We start from the raw sequence: 15,757 nt of genomic DNA on the forward strand, positions 1-15,757 counted from the left end.
CGTCAACAAGTTGTTTACAAGATTCGCACACGCAACTCATCCACTCGCCGGATTACTTGCGAATTGTTCGTGTTTCCGAACAGTTTTCTCATTTTACCTTCTGCAACAAAAACCGCAACCCGCAGTAAGTAAAGGATCGAATGCCTCGCATAACCCTTCACCCCACCGTGTGCCTTCCAAACAGCGATCCTCGAGCGATCGTTCTCCATAGCAACAGAGGCAGACTGCCACGGTTACATAATTTCGCATTTCTGCCTACTCCTTCTCGCCGTAGATGAACGTTCTGCAGAAGCTGGTATCGACGGGCGCTAAAACGCTGCCCCGGAATGGGCTGGTGCGCCACTCGTCCCACTTTGTGTACCAGCCCGACGCAAAGGCGCCGGTCGAGGGGCCCACGCAAAAGATGAACATGTTCCAGGCGATCAACCAAGCGATGGATATTGCACTGGAGCAGAACGAGTCGGCCCTGGTGTTCGGTGAGGACGTGGCGTTCGGTGGCGTGTTCCGCTGCTCGATGGGACTGCAGAAGAAGTACGGCAAGCAGCGGGTGTTCAATACGCCCCTCTGCGAGCAGGGCATTGCCGGGTTCGCGATCGGTGTGGCCAACACGGGCGCCAAAGCGATTGCCGAGATGCAGTTTGCGGACTACATCTTCCCGGCGTTCGACCAGATCGTGAACGAGGCGGCCAAGTATCGGTACCGCAGTGGCAACCTGTACGATTGTGGATCGCTTACCTTCCGCGCACCGTGCGGTGCAGTCGGACACGGTGCATGCTACCACTCCCAAAGCCCCGAAGCGTACTTTGCCCACACGCCCGGTCTGAAGGTGGTGGTGCCGCGCGGACCGAACAAGGCGAAGGGTTTACTGCTGGCCTGCGTGAAGGATAATGATCCGTGCATCGTATTCGAACCCAAAACCCTGTACCGTGCGGCAGTCGAGGAAGTTCCAGTCGCTGCGTTCGAGTCGCCGATCGGTAAGGCGGACATTTTGCGCTCTGGTACCGATATCACGCTCGTGGGTTGGGGCACACAGATCCATGTCCTGCAGGAGGTAGCCAGCATGGCAAAGACGCAACTCGACGTTAGCTGCGAGGTGATCGATCTGGTATCGATCCTTCCCTGGGACAAGGAAACGATTTGTAACGTAAGTAACACCGCTTGCCTCGCCACCTATGGCCAATAGAGCACTAATCGATTGTTGGTTTTAGTCGGTTAAGAAGACGGGTCGCGTATTGATCGCCCACGAAGCCCCATTGACGAACGGATTCGGTGCCGAGCTGGCTGCCACCATCCAGGAAGAATGCTTCCTGCATCTGGAATCGCCGGTGCTGAGAGTGACCGGTTGGGACACCCCGTTCCCGCACGTGTTCGAGCCGTTCTACATTCCCGACAAGCACCGCTGCCTGGCCGGTATCCGAAAGCTGATCAACTACTAAGCACTGTCCGCAGCAGTGAAGGGAGCGCTTCTTACATTCCTTTCTTCACTTTAAAAACTTCCAAATGATGTTGTGCAGAGAGAGAGAGAGAGAGAGAGAGAGTGAAGCCTTATCGGCCTTGTTCGGTGTTTATGCGCTTACCTTATATTCCTATATATTCCAGATCGTGTACGTTGGTTCAGAATCAACAGCACGCACAGTAACGGATGCATTTATATTTGACGTGCCCTAAGGAGAGGAGGGAGGAGCCAAGGAAGGTTTCACTTTTCTTTCCTTTCGAGCTGGTCTCCTCCACCAACAGGTTCATTTTCCAGTGTAAGCTGTGTACTAAACGATGCAAACAATTTCTTGTGCCTTATTAAAGTCTTCCTGTTTGCTTATTTTCTAACGAGCTTTTTTCCATTTCATTTTAATCATCCGAAAAAATCTGTTTCAGCGATGGTTTCTTTCTTCTTTATACACACGATCGATGGGAAGAGGCCTGCAGGCTGTTAGTAGCTTTTTTTTAAATATATTTCTACAACTTGAAGAAAAAAGGAAATAAAAACAATTGGTAGAAAAAGAGAACATAGAATGCAAATGTGTGTTGCGTCAGTATTACAACAATAAATAGGCACTTGTTAATATATATAGTTACAGTTCTATCCACTTTCGTTTGAAGGTTTGAAGGTTACAAAAGGTTCTTCTACGTATCTTTCTGCCACGTTCCCTCTCCAGCTGCCATCAAATGACCACGATGGGGAGAACCATAGTAGGGTGCGTGCGTGTGTTTAGTCTGCCCTGGTTGCAGCATCGCGGATGTCCCCTCTGCTAATCATTCCTTCATTTTTGCATTGCATCGGATCAGTACGGGCTTAAATTCATCTACAAAAATGCGTTGATTGTTAGAGGCAGGCGCTTGTTTGCACACTATGTTCTGTTCTATCATATTGTTATGATTGGTTGGTTGGTTGGTTGGTCGGTCGACTGACTTTAATTGTACGATCAATGTTCGGGTATATGTTAACACTACACTCTTGTCTGTCTGTCTGGGTAAACGAGGGATGGTTTTAGTTCAACATCAACCCAACTCGGCACAAAACACTTAGAACGGTATAAGAAAAAGGAGTTGTTATACAAGTACAACCTAACACGAAAGAACTAGCTGTCACTCGTAGTAGTTGTAACACGTGTGTAACTAACGATTAATCACTACCGAAAGAAGTCTTACTCTCTAGTTTGAAAAACGAAACACACGATCGTTACTACTGCGTGAGTGTTTAAAAAGGTTGCTAGTAGAATAGTTTTCATTTGTTTTAGTTTGTCTTACGTTTCAAATTATTGCACTACTTACAGAGCGATCAAACAGTGAACACGCGTGTCGCGATGGTGTTACACAATTAGTTCAAATTCAAAGTTTCACAATTCAAACAAACTGCTTGCACAACAAACGGTGTTAACAACAACATAACTAACGCTTTTTCTCTCTCTTTCTCTCACCTGCATTGTATGCATCTTACAGTATTGCATTTCCTTTTCATTCTGGATTAACGGGTTGTTTACTTGCACTTGTAACTGCTAGCGTTCTGCTGCTTGCTCTACAGTAAGTAATTAGTAAAATTAGCACAACATTTAATAACTCACAATCACACACTCGCGGTGAGTATTTCTGCTGCCTTTCGCACACTATCTGAGCTCTATAACATTAAGTATTTTAGGTAGTAATGCAGCAGTTATTATAGGAAGGAGGTTCGTTTGTTTAAAAATCCATCTGCATCAACACGGGACGGTCCGTCGTGCCTGTACCTTCATTTAACCGTTTGCTTGTTTATAAATATCTTGGCCTTTGCAAGAGTAGGTTCGTTGTCCTTCTGGTTTCTTCACTTTCTTTTCAACAATCCACATTTAATAATGTTTTTTTTTTTTACCTTTTGTTTCTGTTTGTTTCATGTGTGTTGAGTTTCTATTAAAGCTTGTTACGGTAATTGCCTTGTTTTGCGATTCTATATAAAAACTTTACGTCAATAACGTGTTATAAAACTCTCTCCCCTGCTAGTTGGGCATTGTACACTTTGTAAGAGCATTTTACATCCCATTTTCTTAACATATTAGTGATGGGTAATCCGGAGCGGAGTCATGGATCAACTCCGACTCCGGTGCGCAAAATATGACTCCGACTCCGGATCACAACCGGAATAAACTCCGGATCAGTCCGGATCACTCCGGATCACTCCGGATCACTCCGGATCACTCCAGATCACTCCGGATCAATCTGGATTACTCCGGATCAGTTGAAATGAGTCCGGATCAGTCCGGATCAGTTTGGATCAGTCCGAATGAGTCCGGGTCACTCTGGATCACTTCGGATCAGTCCGGATCAGTCCGAATGAGTCTGAATGTCTGCGAACAGACGGCGTCCACGGGCCTGTCCACGCCCGAATGCACAGCCGATGGCATACGATTCTATCTTCACCATTAACATGAGAGGGACAGAGCTTATACCGCGAACGTACCCAAAAGGTATGCATGCTTCACTCATCAGGATCTAAAGGCAAGGACAAGCTAAAGAGACAAAAAAAATTACGCGGCTACACATGTCATCTAGACTGATCCGGAGTGATCCGGAGTGATCCGGTGTGATCCGGAGTAATCCGGAGTGATCCGGAGTGATCTGGAGTAATCCGGAGTGATCTGGAGTGACTGATCCGGACTCGGAGTCGATGAGTCCGGAGGTTTGCTCGTGCGCACCCCCTCAACCCCCCCCCCCCCCCCCCCCCCGTTAAAACAGTCCGGAGTAACTCCGAGTCCGACTCCGAGGGGTACCGGAGTCGGATCGATCCGACTCCGGTAAAAAATCGTATTTACCCATCACTATAACATATTTGGCAACATTTCTTCAACCTTTTGCTAAGGTTCATCCTTACACTCCCGCCATCCCAACCCTTTGCGATTTGTCGTACATTCTTGTGCGTCCTCTTCTTCATCCGAAACAGCGTTCAACTTGCTTTTGTTTCTCTTTTCTTTCTTTTCTATACGGCTTCGTTTGCTTACCTTGTAAAATAATTAAACTTTCAGCTGCTTTGCGTACGGAGGCAACACACAACGAGTTTTAGGGGACAACGGACAGATTTAAAAATAAAATAAAACGCAACATGGAAGACACGGAATTCGGTCGTGCGGGAACACAGTTGCACAAAAACAGTAACGGGACAACGATGAACGGTTACGGAGGGGGGCGAGGGGGGGTGCTAGTGCGGGGATCGGGAAAAGGATCCCTTAGTACTGATACCAGGGCTGTCGACGTACCCAGCGTAGCCGTTGGTTGGTTTGGTCCGATCGGATCTTGATGCTGGCACCTTCAGCCGCTCGGACCGTTTCCTTGACCTGTGTGTGAACGAAAGGGAAAAACGAAGAAATGTTAGAAGTCTTTCTCTCTCACGACCTGCCACCAGCATCGATTCGCAATCGAACTTACACTCTGCATGAGATTCTGCGCGTTTCCAACGAGCATCTCCGTTGCTTCGCGATCCTCCTCCGAGCCCTGCGCACCGAGCATGGTGGCCTTCACCGTGGACAGAATCTTGAGCTGCGTGCCGATGGTCGGTATACGTTCGCACACCTGCAGCAGATTGGTGCGGATGCGCTTGTCCGTACACTGACGGGCGAGCTGCTTCGCCAAGCGCGTCACATCCTCCGACGCCTCGGCGATCTGCTTGGCCGTTGCAATCAGCTCGCGCTTGCTGCCCTTCGAATCCGCTCGCACCAGCTCGGACAGACGGGCCATCAGCACGGCCATACGCTTGGCCGCCGCAATGATCTCGTTGTCCTTGGACGACCACTGGCGCACCTCCTGGTGCAGACCGTGGGCGGCCATCAGGATCGGCTGGTTGGCGTGGGGCATGCTGCCCGCCTGGAACACGTCATCCTCGTCGTCCGTCTCGGCGACCGGCGGCGGTGGCCGCATCGGTGGGACATTCTCGCGCGGTAGCGGAGGTCGCGGCGGTGGTACGACTTCGTGCGAACCACCACCCAGCTGCAGCTGCGAAAGATCCGGCATCTCCGGTACGGTGGGCGCGTGTGTGACAGCGCCGCGCACATTGCGGACGCTCTGCAGCAGTGCCCGGTTCGCTTCGCGCCAGTTCGACGCCGCTATCGGGTCGCTAATGTTGGTGGAAACGTTCTTTGCCTCCTGTACCATGGGCGAAATCGACGCCTGCAGCTGATCCGAAGCTCCATTCAGCCGGTCAATGTACTCCGGATCCTCCGAGTTGTCCGCTTCCTGTTTGGCCACCAGCAGCACACGGTTGGCGAGACGCGCCTCGCTCGACGTGTTGTCGACCATCTTCTGCGGCTGACGCGTACGGATTGCGTCGTCGCACAAAAACGAATGTTTCTGCATCTGCTTCTCGGACGCTTCGATAAAGTCGGCCGGATCCGTCGCCTGGTCGCAGAGCGTACGCATACGCAGGATCGTGTCGGCGTACTGCTGCTTCAGATTGTTCAAGTGCTCCTCGGCCGCTTTGCTGGTCGGGTAGTTCATCCGGATCCGGCCGGCCGACACGAGCTGCGGCGTCAAGCTGTCGATCTGGTTGGCGGACGCGAGCAGACCCTCGGCCAGCTTCTTGTTGCCACCCGAACCGCCCGCCGCCACCATCCGGCTCGTCTTCGACGCACGGTTGCTGAACGCCTGCAGCCGGTTCGACTTCTGGTTGAAGTTTTGCTCCCGTCCCGGCGTTCCTTCCGGCTGCGCCACCGCCTCCATGAACTGCTTCAGCGGTGTCGAGATATCGATAAAGTCCTCGACCACGCGGTTCACCACCGCGTCCTGGATCTGCTTCTTCAGCCCGTGCAGCTTCTCGTTCAGCCGGCGTGCCAGCTCCTGCGCCTGGGGCGTATGGCCGAGACCGTTGTTGCACATCTGCGAAAAGTCGTGCGCCAGCTGCTCAACCTCATCACACAGCTGGGCCATCTCCGCCTTCTGATGCCCACCCAGTCCGTCCGCAACGCGCCGACCCTCGTCCACGATCAGCGCGATCGCTCGCACACCCAGCCCCCGGTCGTCACGGGCAGGATTCTGCAGCCAGCGGCAAGCCTGCTCCAGCCGGCCCTGCACCGTGTGCGCCGTCTGCTGCAGCCCGGCCTTGTCCACGCCCATGATCGCATTCAGCACCGACTGATCCAAGCTGCCCAGCTTATCGCGAATGTCCCGCGCAATGTTATCCGCATGCGGCGTCGTGCCCTTGCCCTCCTGGCGCAGATCGCACAGCGTGTTGGTCATGGCCGTAATGTCACCGGCCAGTTTGCGCAGAATGTGCGAGTCCTGCGGCAGGCAGCGATCGGCCACCTTCAACCCATTCTCCACGATCTGGCGCAGTGCCTTCTCGCCCACGCCACCGCGCAGCGCGTACGGGTTGCGCAGCCACTCGTTGGCCGCCTCCAGCTTGTTGCGGATCGCGTTCTGTATCTTCTTCAGCACGGTCAGATTGTCCAGCTCGCTCTGGTCCTCGTCGTACGTGGTGAGCTGCAGCACGCGAATGATTTCCTGCAGCTCCTCGCTCATGCGCGAAGCAAGATAGTTCCTGTTTTCGGCCGCCTCCTCCGAACCCTTGCCGCTCTGCTCCGCGATCAGGATGTACACCTTCATGCTGCAGATCAGGATCGGTGCCAGTATCTTCAGCTGCTCCAGACAGCGCACCAGAATCTCGCTGTGCACCTGGTGCGTCAGCTCCTTCTCGCGCGCACCCACCTGCGCCGTTACCTTGCTCAGACACGGGGACAGATCCTTCAGGAACTGCACCAGATCCTCCATCGAATCGATCACCTCCGACACGGCCAGATAGTCGAGCACGCGCTTGCACTCACGCACGATCTTGCGCACCTCGGACTCGTCGAAGCACAGCAGCAGCGAGGACGTGCCCTGCAGGATGCCGCGCGAACCCTCGATCAGCTTCTTGCGTGCCGGGCCGGAGAATGGATCGGACCGCAGCATGAGCGACGCTTCCTCCAGGAGCTGTGCCGCCGTTTCCACGCGCGTTAGCGACGCGGGCATATCCTGCTTCAGTATGTCGTCGTCCGAGTTCTGTATCGTTTCACGTCCGACGCGCACAAGGTTCGTCACCGCCACTGATACCGCTAGCACTGGTTTGCCCAGATCGGGCATTGCGTTGCCATCTTCCGCCTCTTCGTGGAGTATGACCAGCCGGGAGACCTAAGGGGAAAACGGGAGGAATGAGGATTGTATTATTATTATTATGATTGCATCAACTACAAATAAAACACATGCCCCACATTGAGACGGACGGATTGCGTTAACAGCGGATGTTATTTAAATGTTTTCTTTTCCCACGGCATTATATCACTGTGCATCATCAAGTCAAATGTACATTTTTGGGCACGTTTCATGGTACGGATGCACGGATTGCACAACTATGTGCCTTTTTGACGGAAGGGGGTTTGGTTTCATGTCCCAAACTAAACCAAACGCTTGCTAGGTCACCTTATAATATATTATACGGTCGTCTCGCATTGGTGCAAACCGGCCATCGTCCGCGTGGTGTCGTCCTGTCTATATTACTCGGCTTTATTAAAAAAGGTAGGAGCAGCAAGATAAGGGGAAGAGAAAACGATATTCCCTTTCATTGCTCAAGACAGCTGGACAACAGCCAAGCCCGACGGGTGGGGCCGACTATTAGTCGCCGTCTTTTCGACGGCAAAAAAAACCACGCCTCCGCGAAGCGCACACTGCCAAGGATTTTCTTTTTCATCATTGAAATAGTGCCAAATTAATCTTCCCTGCACAATCTGCCCCGATCAATATTCGCCCTCATTTTGATTACGAAGTTTTATGCGTGCGTGTGTGTGTTGCCTCTCTATGCTTTCCATCAGTTGGCACTCCTAGGAAAAAAGGGCAAGCTACCGAGCTACCGAAACGAGGTTCGACCGTCACACTCGATGGTTAAGGGGGCTCGATTGTGATCAATTTAATACCCATTAATCACTCAGCGATCGAACGCATCCACAGCACGTTGACGCCACACAGCCTGACACCCATTTAATTGGCTAAAGTGCATCTCGTCTGTACTATTCCTACGTCATCCTAAAGACAATTTCATGATTAAAACATTGCAAGCAGTTCCTGGCTAACAAAAAAAATACGCTCCAAAACTGTCGCCAACCAGGTCGTTTCTGTCGCTGACATTCAAGTCAGGTGTATCGCCCTGCTGCTAGCAGCTACGTTTGACTTTGTCTCGATAATGGGCTATAAAAACAGCAGACAACATCGTAAAAGTCGGAAAACCGCATCCAACAAGCTCTAGCATGCATTCGGTACGCAACGGTCACACACACGGTCCTTTCCTCCCTCGCCCGTAGCTTCGTTTGCGGTTTTCCCTTCTGCTTGCGGCGTTCTCCCCACGTTCAGTTACACACAGTTTATTTGCCCCGGGGGTTAGTGGAAAACACGTCTTAGCAAGTCTTACTGCTTCTTTTCCCTGTTAAGCTTCCAACGAGTAGTTGCCGCCCAAACCGACCGAGCGACCCCCAATGGACGCTCCGCAATCGAGTGATTCATGGGCTATTTTTGGCAAAACAAAACGGGGAGTACTACTACGTACGACGGCACACACAATCGAGCGGTTTGCGGCGGGTGTGAAATTGGACACTCCGAGACAGTAACGGGGGACGGGAAGGGCGTCCTCGCCGGTCGAAAAAAGAAAAGGGAATAACAGTTTCTTACACCCCAATCAACACTGTTTGTCATTTACGATGAGCTGTTTGTGCGTGTGTGTATCTGGCGTCGATCGCACAACAACCGGGCACTGCAATTCCATCAAGCCGTATCTCGTCTGCTGATCATCAGCACGCCACGGAGGGCGGCCGTGTGCTAAAATTAAATTCCTTCACATAATCCACTCCACCCTCAGCATAATGTTTGGTGTCCATGCCTGTGTGTGTGCGTGTGTTAAGTCTGTCGTCACTAGAAAATTCCCCTGAAGAGTCTGAAACTAACTCCATTACTCTACCCAACCAAATTTGACACGCACGTCCAAGATCGCATTCAATGACACCGTCTTCCGGCTCAGCTTGGGTGGAATGGTTTGTTGGTAAATAAAAATAACGTTTCTCTGTGTAAAGGGACAGCAACAGGATGCCAATGTTCGAGTTACTACAAATTTCTGTGGCGTTACGCGCCTCCCTGCCGTACCTGCTGGGCCACTGGCTCCAAGATGCTCTCGATCGTTTTCGTGTGAAACACAGGCATTTTGCTGCTGTTGCAGTTGCTGATGCTGATGGTGATGATGCAATTTGCCGGTTATCTCTCGTTCCCTGGGTGGTTGCTGCTTATGATGCGCCCCTTGCGGATCGTCGAAAGATCGATGCGCACGCGCACGTTCGGCACCGCGATTCCGATCACTCGATCGGGCTGCTTAGATGGTGTCTGTTTATGTACGCCCGCGTTGTCGTTATGTTTCTTCGCAGTTTCCAGCCGGAATCATCCAACCGGAAGAGCAACCGTCTCTCTATAGGCCGGCAGAGTGCGGGACGACGATCTGAAATAAAAAGACAAGCAGAAAGCAAACAAAACGTTAGCGCACTAATCGAATGAACACACGCCATTGCCACACTGTTCCGAAACTGGAGCAACGTGTCGGTTTGGGGATTTTGTGAGGGCATCGAGGGGAAGATTCTTCCCAAGGCCACCGTCATAGCGTCATCGTTTCAGTTTTTTTTGTTTCCATCACCAGCTGCGATGCGAATATACATGCTTTGCCCTAACCGTTTGGTAGGTTTTGATTGATCTTTTCGATACGCTCTGGTAAATTATTCGCGCCCGTTTCTCGACTCTGTGTGTGTGGTGTTCTTCTTCCCACACGGTGACGACCACGGCAGGAAAGTGTTCCAACCGGAGGTCCGAAAATGGTCAGACACGCGACTGGCATCGCGGAGCCGCGGACACCACGCCCACGACGTCCTCTCGTCGTCATCGTACGCACACACCGAGCAGCATATGGTACGGGGTGAGATGGTGACGAAACGATGGATTTCACTCGGATCTTTTGTATTTAAATGGACCGATGACGATCGATACCGTGGTGCGATTGCTTCGAAGACAGCGGAAGTACAAGTGTTCTTTAGATCAGATACAGTTTTCTCTTCTCTTGGCGCCTTGATTGTCTTGTTGTACATGGACACTAAATAAATGAGGATTATACCTCCTAATGGGAATGGTATAAGCGTTCATTCAGTATAACCAGATTTACTTTTCGTTTCATACAACCACCCACTCTCTTGAGATGCTTGAGTGATTTAAAGGGGATTATTACCCGCGGTAAGTCATGTTCCGCTAGTTGAACCGAGTTCTGGAATAAATTACGGCCCTCCTTTTGTCACGCCACAGCCAAGGACTGGGTGGCCCTGGTGGTGAACCCCAGTGAAGCGTTTGACCCTTGAGACGACATCCTCTGCCCACTCTCACTCACACTCTCTCGCTCTGCATGCAAGGGCCACAACCTCGTAGTCAAAAATAAAAACGAAACTTCAAATCCTTCCCCCTCTTTCCCTGAGGTCGGGTGTCGCTGCCGCCGGATGTGGAGCGACGACACACCGAAAACCACACGAACCAACGAGAAAACAAAAGCACGGAATTGCGAGAAGCTAACATTCAACAGCAGCAACAACAACAACAGACATAAATCCCCCCAGCAACACCTCAACCGGGCCGACGGACAAACGGGCATGCACTTGACATTGAAGCACTGCAAGGGCCATCCGTTTCTGCTTTCGCAGTGGCGCTTCCACGCCTAAGCCCCTTCAACCCCCGCCAACGACGTCAGCAGTTCCTTTTGTGGTGTGGCACTCGTTGCGATCGTCAATTCCCTTTGGACGATGGTGACACACTGGTGTTGCCATTTTTTTCCTCTTCGTCTCATGTAAGTTTGTTATCATCTTCCGTTTTGAAGTTCAAACAAGATGTTATGGAGGGGCATTCTTAAATTTATGCGTCACCTTTCGGCGACGGTGACGACATGTAGGGCTGCTTATGGGTGTACCACCGTGCTCAAGGTAACTAGCCCGACAATGTACAGACCAAACCGACCTCCAGTACGACGTCACTAAAATGTAATGAAAATGAGTCGTTAGTTCGTTAGGAACCGGGTTAAGCCACAACGGACGCCAATAATCTGACGTAACTGTCCCGCAGAAGCGTGTGCACCATATGGTGGTGATGCTTGAAGCTGTGATTTAAGTTCCACTAACACTGACATATGGACACATACCAGACAGCCGTCTCTATGTTATTCACCATGGCCCACGAACAAAACGAAGATCGCCGGATCGCCACCACATCGGTGTGGTTCTATTCGAGTCAAGTGTTTCTTTGTGATAAAATCTTTTACGCCACAACAGCGCTACATTTGCTTCCGTTCTCCGGGCAGAAACGATCATGTGGGCGCCAACCACCGGTGTTGATCCTCAATCATCAACACTTTAGGGTCCGGGGGGGAAACCAAGAGTCCGATTGGTGTCAAAATTCATCAGTCAGTGGATGATGATGATGTTGGGCAAACAGTTTCTTCCATGCTTCTGCTACACCGCTTTGTTGACGATCGGATTTAAAGTGGAATTTGCGATAAAGCGCTCCGGCGCGTGGGTTTAAACGATCGCGCGAGCGGTGGTAGAGCGATCGCTAGGGGCAACACAGCACACACAGGTGAACGACTACTACCACGCTACCTTCTCCCTCGAGGGACACTCTCGAGGGAAACCACCAGCCTTCGTTGGTGTTTATTAATAGAGAAAGAAGCAAACAAGCGGTTGGGCCGCCACTCACTGTGTGTAGAGCACAACGGGGTAAACGCGCTCAAGGAAAACAGATATGAATATCGCACCGTGAAGGTGGTGTGGTCTGCCGATCTCCCAACTGGAGGTGTGGAGCAGAACACACCGCCGTAGATGGACCGCGTTCTGGCGGGAAGAAGCTGCCCGAGAAGCATAAATACTGCAAAACAATATTGTTTATGTGACGCGGCGTACCGTGTGCCGTATCTATTTATTCCCTGTTTTGTTTTTTAAAGGTAGTAACCTTCTTTTTTTTAAACTTGCCTCTCTTTCGTTTGTTGTCTGCTCCATTGCTACCCCTCCATTTGGCAACGATCGCCCACGCAAATCCCATTAGATTTAAATTTCGAAACGGATAAAACGGATTAGGACGGAAAGTTTTCCCCACCATGCTTTGTCAACATTTGGCCGGATTTTTCCCACCCCTTTAACCTTCTTGCTGGCAAGTGTTTCCATTTGAAGGGCATTACACACAGTACTGCGAGGAGGAGTAGCAGGAATAGCAAAATAAAGCATTGAACCCACTTTACAGTGCAGGAATTCATTGCAAAGTGTGCGTGTGTGTGTGTGTGTATGAGAAAAGAAAAAATCAATACCCTTTGGGTAATGGAATCACACACACACACGGCATGTGGATTGCACGAAAAAGGAAACCTGCCTCCATCTAATTAGATCCCGTACTGGGCAACTGGGCGAAAGTGTCGGTTATTATTAGAAGACGCCCCAACCCGTACCTTCACGGTGGAGGTGGAGCGTAAGGCATAAGGGTAAGGGTATGTGGGGCAAATAACACCCAACGCGGGACCAGTACACACACACACTTGGCGTTAGAAGGAAAACATGAATCATTCAGCAAACAAAACAACATGTGTGCGATGTAATGTGGCTGGCAGTCAAGTTTAGATAACACTATACTTGGAAATGGGAGGGTTTTAGAAGGTGGTGAATAATAAATACATTTTCCATTCTTAGTTTAATTATTTACCTAATTAAATTCAATTATAAAAGGGAAATAAAACAAGAGTGAGTTTTAGTGTCATCCTTATAATATTAGAACAATACCGTACGGTCTGAGGGGAAGAGGATCGTTTATATTCACTCATTACGTTTGAGCAATGAAGCAGAGCCACAGCGAAGTCGTCAAATACTGGATTGTCAACAATCAACTGCCTCTCTCGGCGTGGGTTCAAATCCGAAAATCCGATTCTGTCTTACACGTGTTTTTTAAGAGTGATAGCGCGTTTAAGATTGATTTACCAAATAAATGAATTTTGAGTAGAAAATATTGTTCAACAAAATACCAAATTCTTATTTAGTTTGCCCTTACAGGGGTTTTCAGGGGGGTTCTCCATAGTTTTGGGACATGTCCTTGACTCTTTCTTACGGGAATAGCTTTTTCTTATATGATAGAAATTGTACTCTATGGAACTCTATTTAGACAGGCTTCTTGGAAATTCCTATTGGATTTGTACAATAAGGTTGCTATAGATTCCAATTCCCATTTCATTAAGTTCATTTCGAATAAGAAAAAGTCAATAAAGCGTCCCATAGCTATGAGACCCATAGTCTCTTTTACTCAGATTATACGCTACAACGAGAGATATTGCACTTCATGCTTTATGAATAAACCTTTTTATCATCAACTTGAATGTGTTCTGTGCTTCCCCCCCCCCCCCCCCCCCACCTACTGATGGACGACGTCGTGTCTTGATGGACAAATGGCTTAAGCTCACTACGCTCTCTTTATCAAAAGACCCTTTTTTATCAAAATAAACAACCAAAAGGTGCACGCCCAGCCGCTTATCAGTCTTATCGGTGGATTGCTTCAACGCGCGCTGTGCATTGCGTTAAAAATGTCGATTTCCAACTCTTACATCTAGAACCATTTTCGAACCAAATTTAAATGCCATTGTTTGGTGTGAGATCATGCCCACTTTTTCGAGGTGTAAAAGAAACGAACACTCGCCAAAAGAAAGAAAACCATCGCGCCAACCCGGGTATAAACAATTGTGCTTCATTGGCTGTGGCCGAACATCTATCCGAGGCAGCATTCGCATTCGGTCATCGATAATTATACACACATTCCGTTAAATGCACACCATAAACTTGACTTTCTTTGCAAATGCCACCCTTTTTTTTTGCTTCAATTTCACGCTCACATACACACACACGCGCGGGTTTGTTCCGCTGCTGGACAAGGGATCAACCGGGCAATCGCGAGAGGAATGCAGTCGTTGCACTTTTTACTGGATCCGGATCTCTTGCAAGATCACACGGTCGGTTGGAGGTAGTTCGTCTCACCATGAGCAGCATTTGTCTCATCTGGGCATTCACAGCCTCCTGCAATCGTCTTCCACATGTGTAACTTACACTGACGCAAAGCGTACTGCGATCGTGAATGCTTCTAATTCCACGGTAAGCACGCCTTTTTAATTTACTTCCACACAATTTTCAACTTCTATTCAAACACCACCGTTCACCAAAAACGGGCACAAAACTCGGAACACGGGGCGACGACGGTTCTCGCCTCACCTGCACGAGGGAATCAATTCAAGTGAGACACCGCAACACGCAGCTGAGGATGTTGGGGTCTCTCGCGCGCTGAGATGAGATCATTCGCGCTTTGCGCGAGAGTGTGCTGTGTGTTTGTGCTTTACCTCCCTTTTGCTTTCTTTGTTTTTAAGATTTTCTTCACCGCACACGCCACAGACACACACACACACACATACACGCACTGTAGGGCGGCCGATCGGCCAATGCATTCTGAGATGGTTACACCGTTACTCGAACAGCACACCGCGGATGTGTCGCGGATTCGCTCTTTGCTCTCGCACGACATTCTTCTTCCCTCGCATGGAAATCTGTTGCAGGCGGATTAATCTAATTTGCTATCGCACAAGTTGCTTCTTCGCGTTATGAAATAAATCTTAAACTTGCGTTGCGATGCGAATGCGCCACCCAAACAGTATCTGGGTGATGAAGTAACCTTTTCTTTCCAATAGAAACCGCAAACACGCTCCTCAACCCCAACGCTCACGGCACCACACCAGCAGGCTCCGCTCCAACGGGAGCAAATCACGTCTTCAACTTCTATTTTCTCTACACACAACACACTCGCACGCACGGGAGCAATTTTACACCGTACACGGAACACAGCTCAACGGAGAGGAACAGAAGAACGGTGCGTTTCCTTTTATGGGCGATTCTTGAAACAACATATTTCTATGCACAATTCTACGCTGTTCTATTCCAAACGACACTTCCAAAGATAAATTGTAGGCAAAAAAGAAAAAAAAAGAAAAATACCTGTGTGGGGGAGGCACTTTGTACACGCTTCGGCTGGGGGAGGCTTATGCGAGACGTTTTGATCAGGGTCCACGGTTTGGGACAGCACCACCGCTCGCACGAACGTTCTGTATCAGACAGAAGTGTGTTGTTCTTTTTCTCCTGGCATTTCATTTCATGGCCCAGCGAGGTGTCGGTCTCGCACGTCGACAGCGTTT

General features: G+C 49.9%; 2 protein-coding genes across 5 annotated transcripts; one reads left to right on the top strand and one right to left on the bottom strand.

Annotated features, from left to right (window-relative positions):
• The first annotated feature begins 8 nt into the window (after positions 1–8).
• Positions 9–1,824, top strand: LOC121594514 (2-oxoisovalerate dehydrogenase subunit beta, mitochondrial). Its single transcript, XM_041917842.1, has 3 exons — positions 9–124; positions 275–1,144; positions 1,209–1,824. The coding sequence occupies exons 2-3, from the start codon at positions 275–277 to the stop codon at positions 1,434–1,436; spliced, it is 1,098 nt and encodes a 365-aa protein (XP_041773776.1). The 5' UTR covers positions 9–124; the 3' UTR covers positions 1,437–1,824.
• Positions 1,825–1,925: 101 nt separating this feature from the next.
• On the bottom strand, positions 1,926–15,687 carry LOC121594512 (vinculin). 4 transcript variants are annotated; one of them, XR_006004985.1, is made up of 5 exons: positions 15,561–15,687; positions 9,619–9,964; positions 4,891–7,623; positions 4,467–4,799; positions 1,926–2,300 (listed from the first exon to the last, which is right to left on the bottom strand). XR_006004985.1 is itself a non-coding variant. In XM_041917832.1 (4 exons), exons 2-4 carry the CDS (start codon positions 9,673–9,675, stop codon positions 4,692–4,694), a joined length of 2,898 nt encoding a protein of 965 aa, XP_041773766.1. In that variant the 5' UTR covers positions 9,676–9,964; positions 15,561–15,687; the 3' UTR covers positions 4,212–4,691. The 4 variants fall into 4 exon arrangements, 3 of the variants coding, with proteins under 3 accessions (XP_041773766.1, XP_041773768.1, XP_041773767.1); XM_041917832.1 differs by lacking the exon at positions 1,926–2,300 and having other exon boundaries at positions 4,212–4,799; XM_041917834.1 differs by lacking the exons at positions 1,926–2,300; positions 15,561–15,687 and adding an exon at positions 14,787–14,924 and having other exon boundaries at positions 4,212–4,799.
• Positions 15,688–15,757: the final 70 nt, after the last annotated feature.

This window comes from Anopheles merus, chromosome 2L (genome assembly GCF_017562075.2).
Source record: "Anopheles merus strain MAF chromosome 2L, AmerM5.1, whole genome shotgun sequence".
Classification (NCBI taxonomy): Eukaryota; Metazoa; Arthropoda; class Insecta; order Diptera; family Culicidae; genus Anopheles; species Anopheles merus.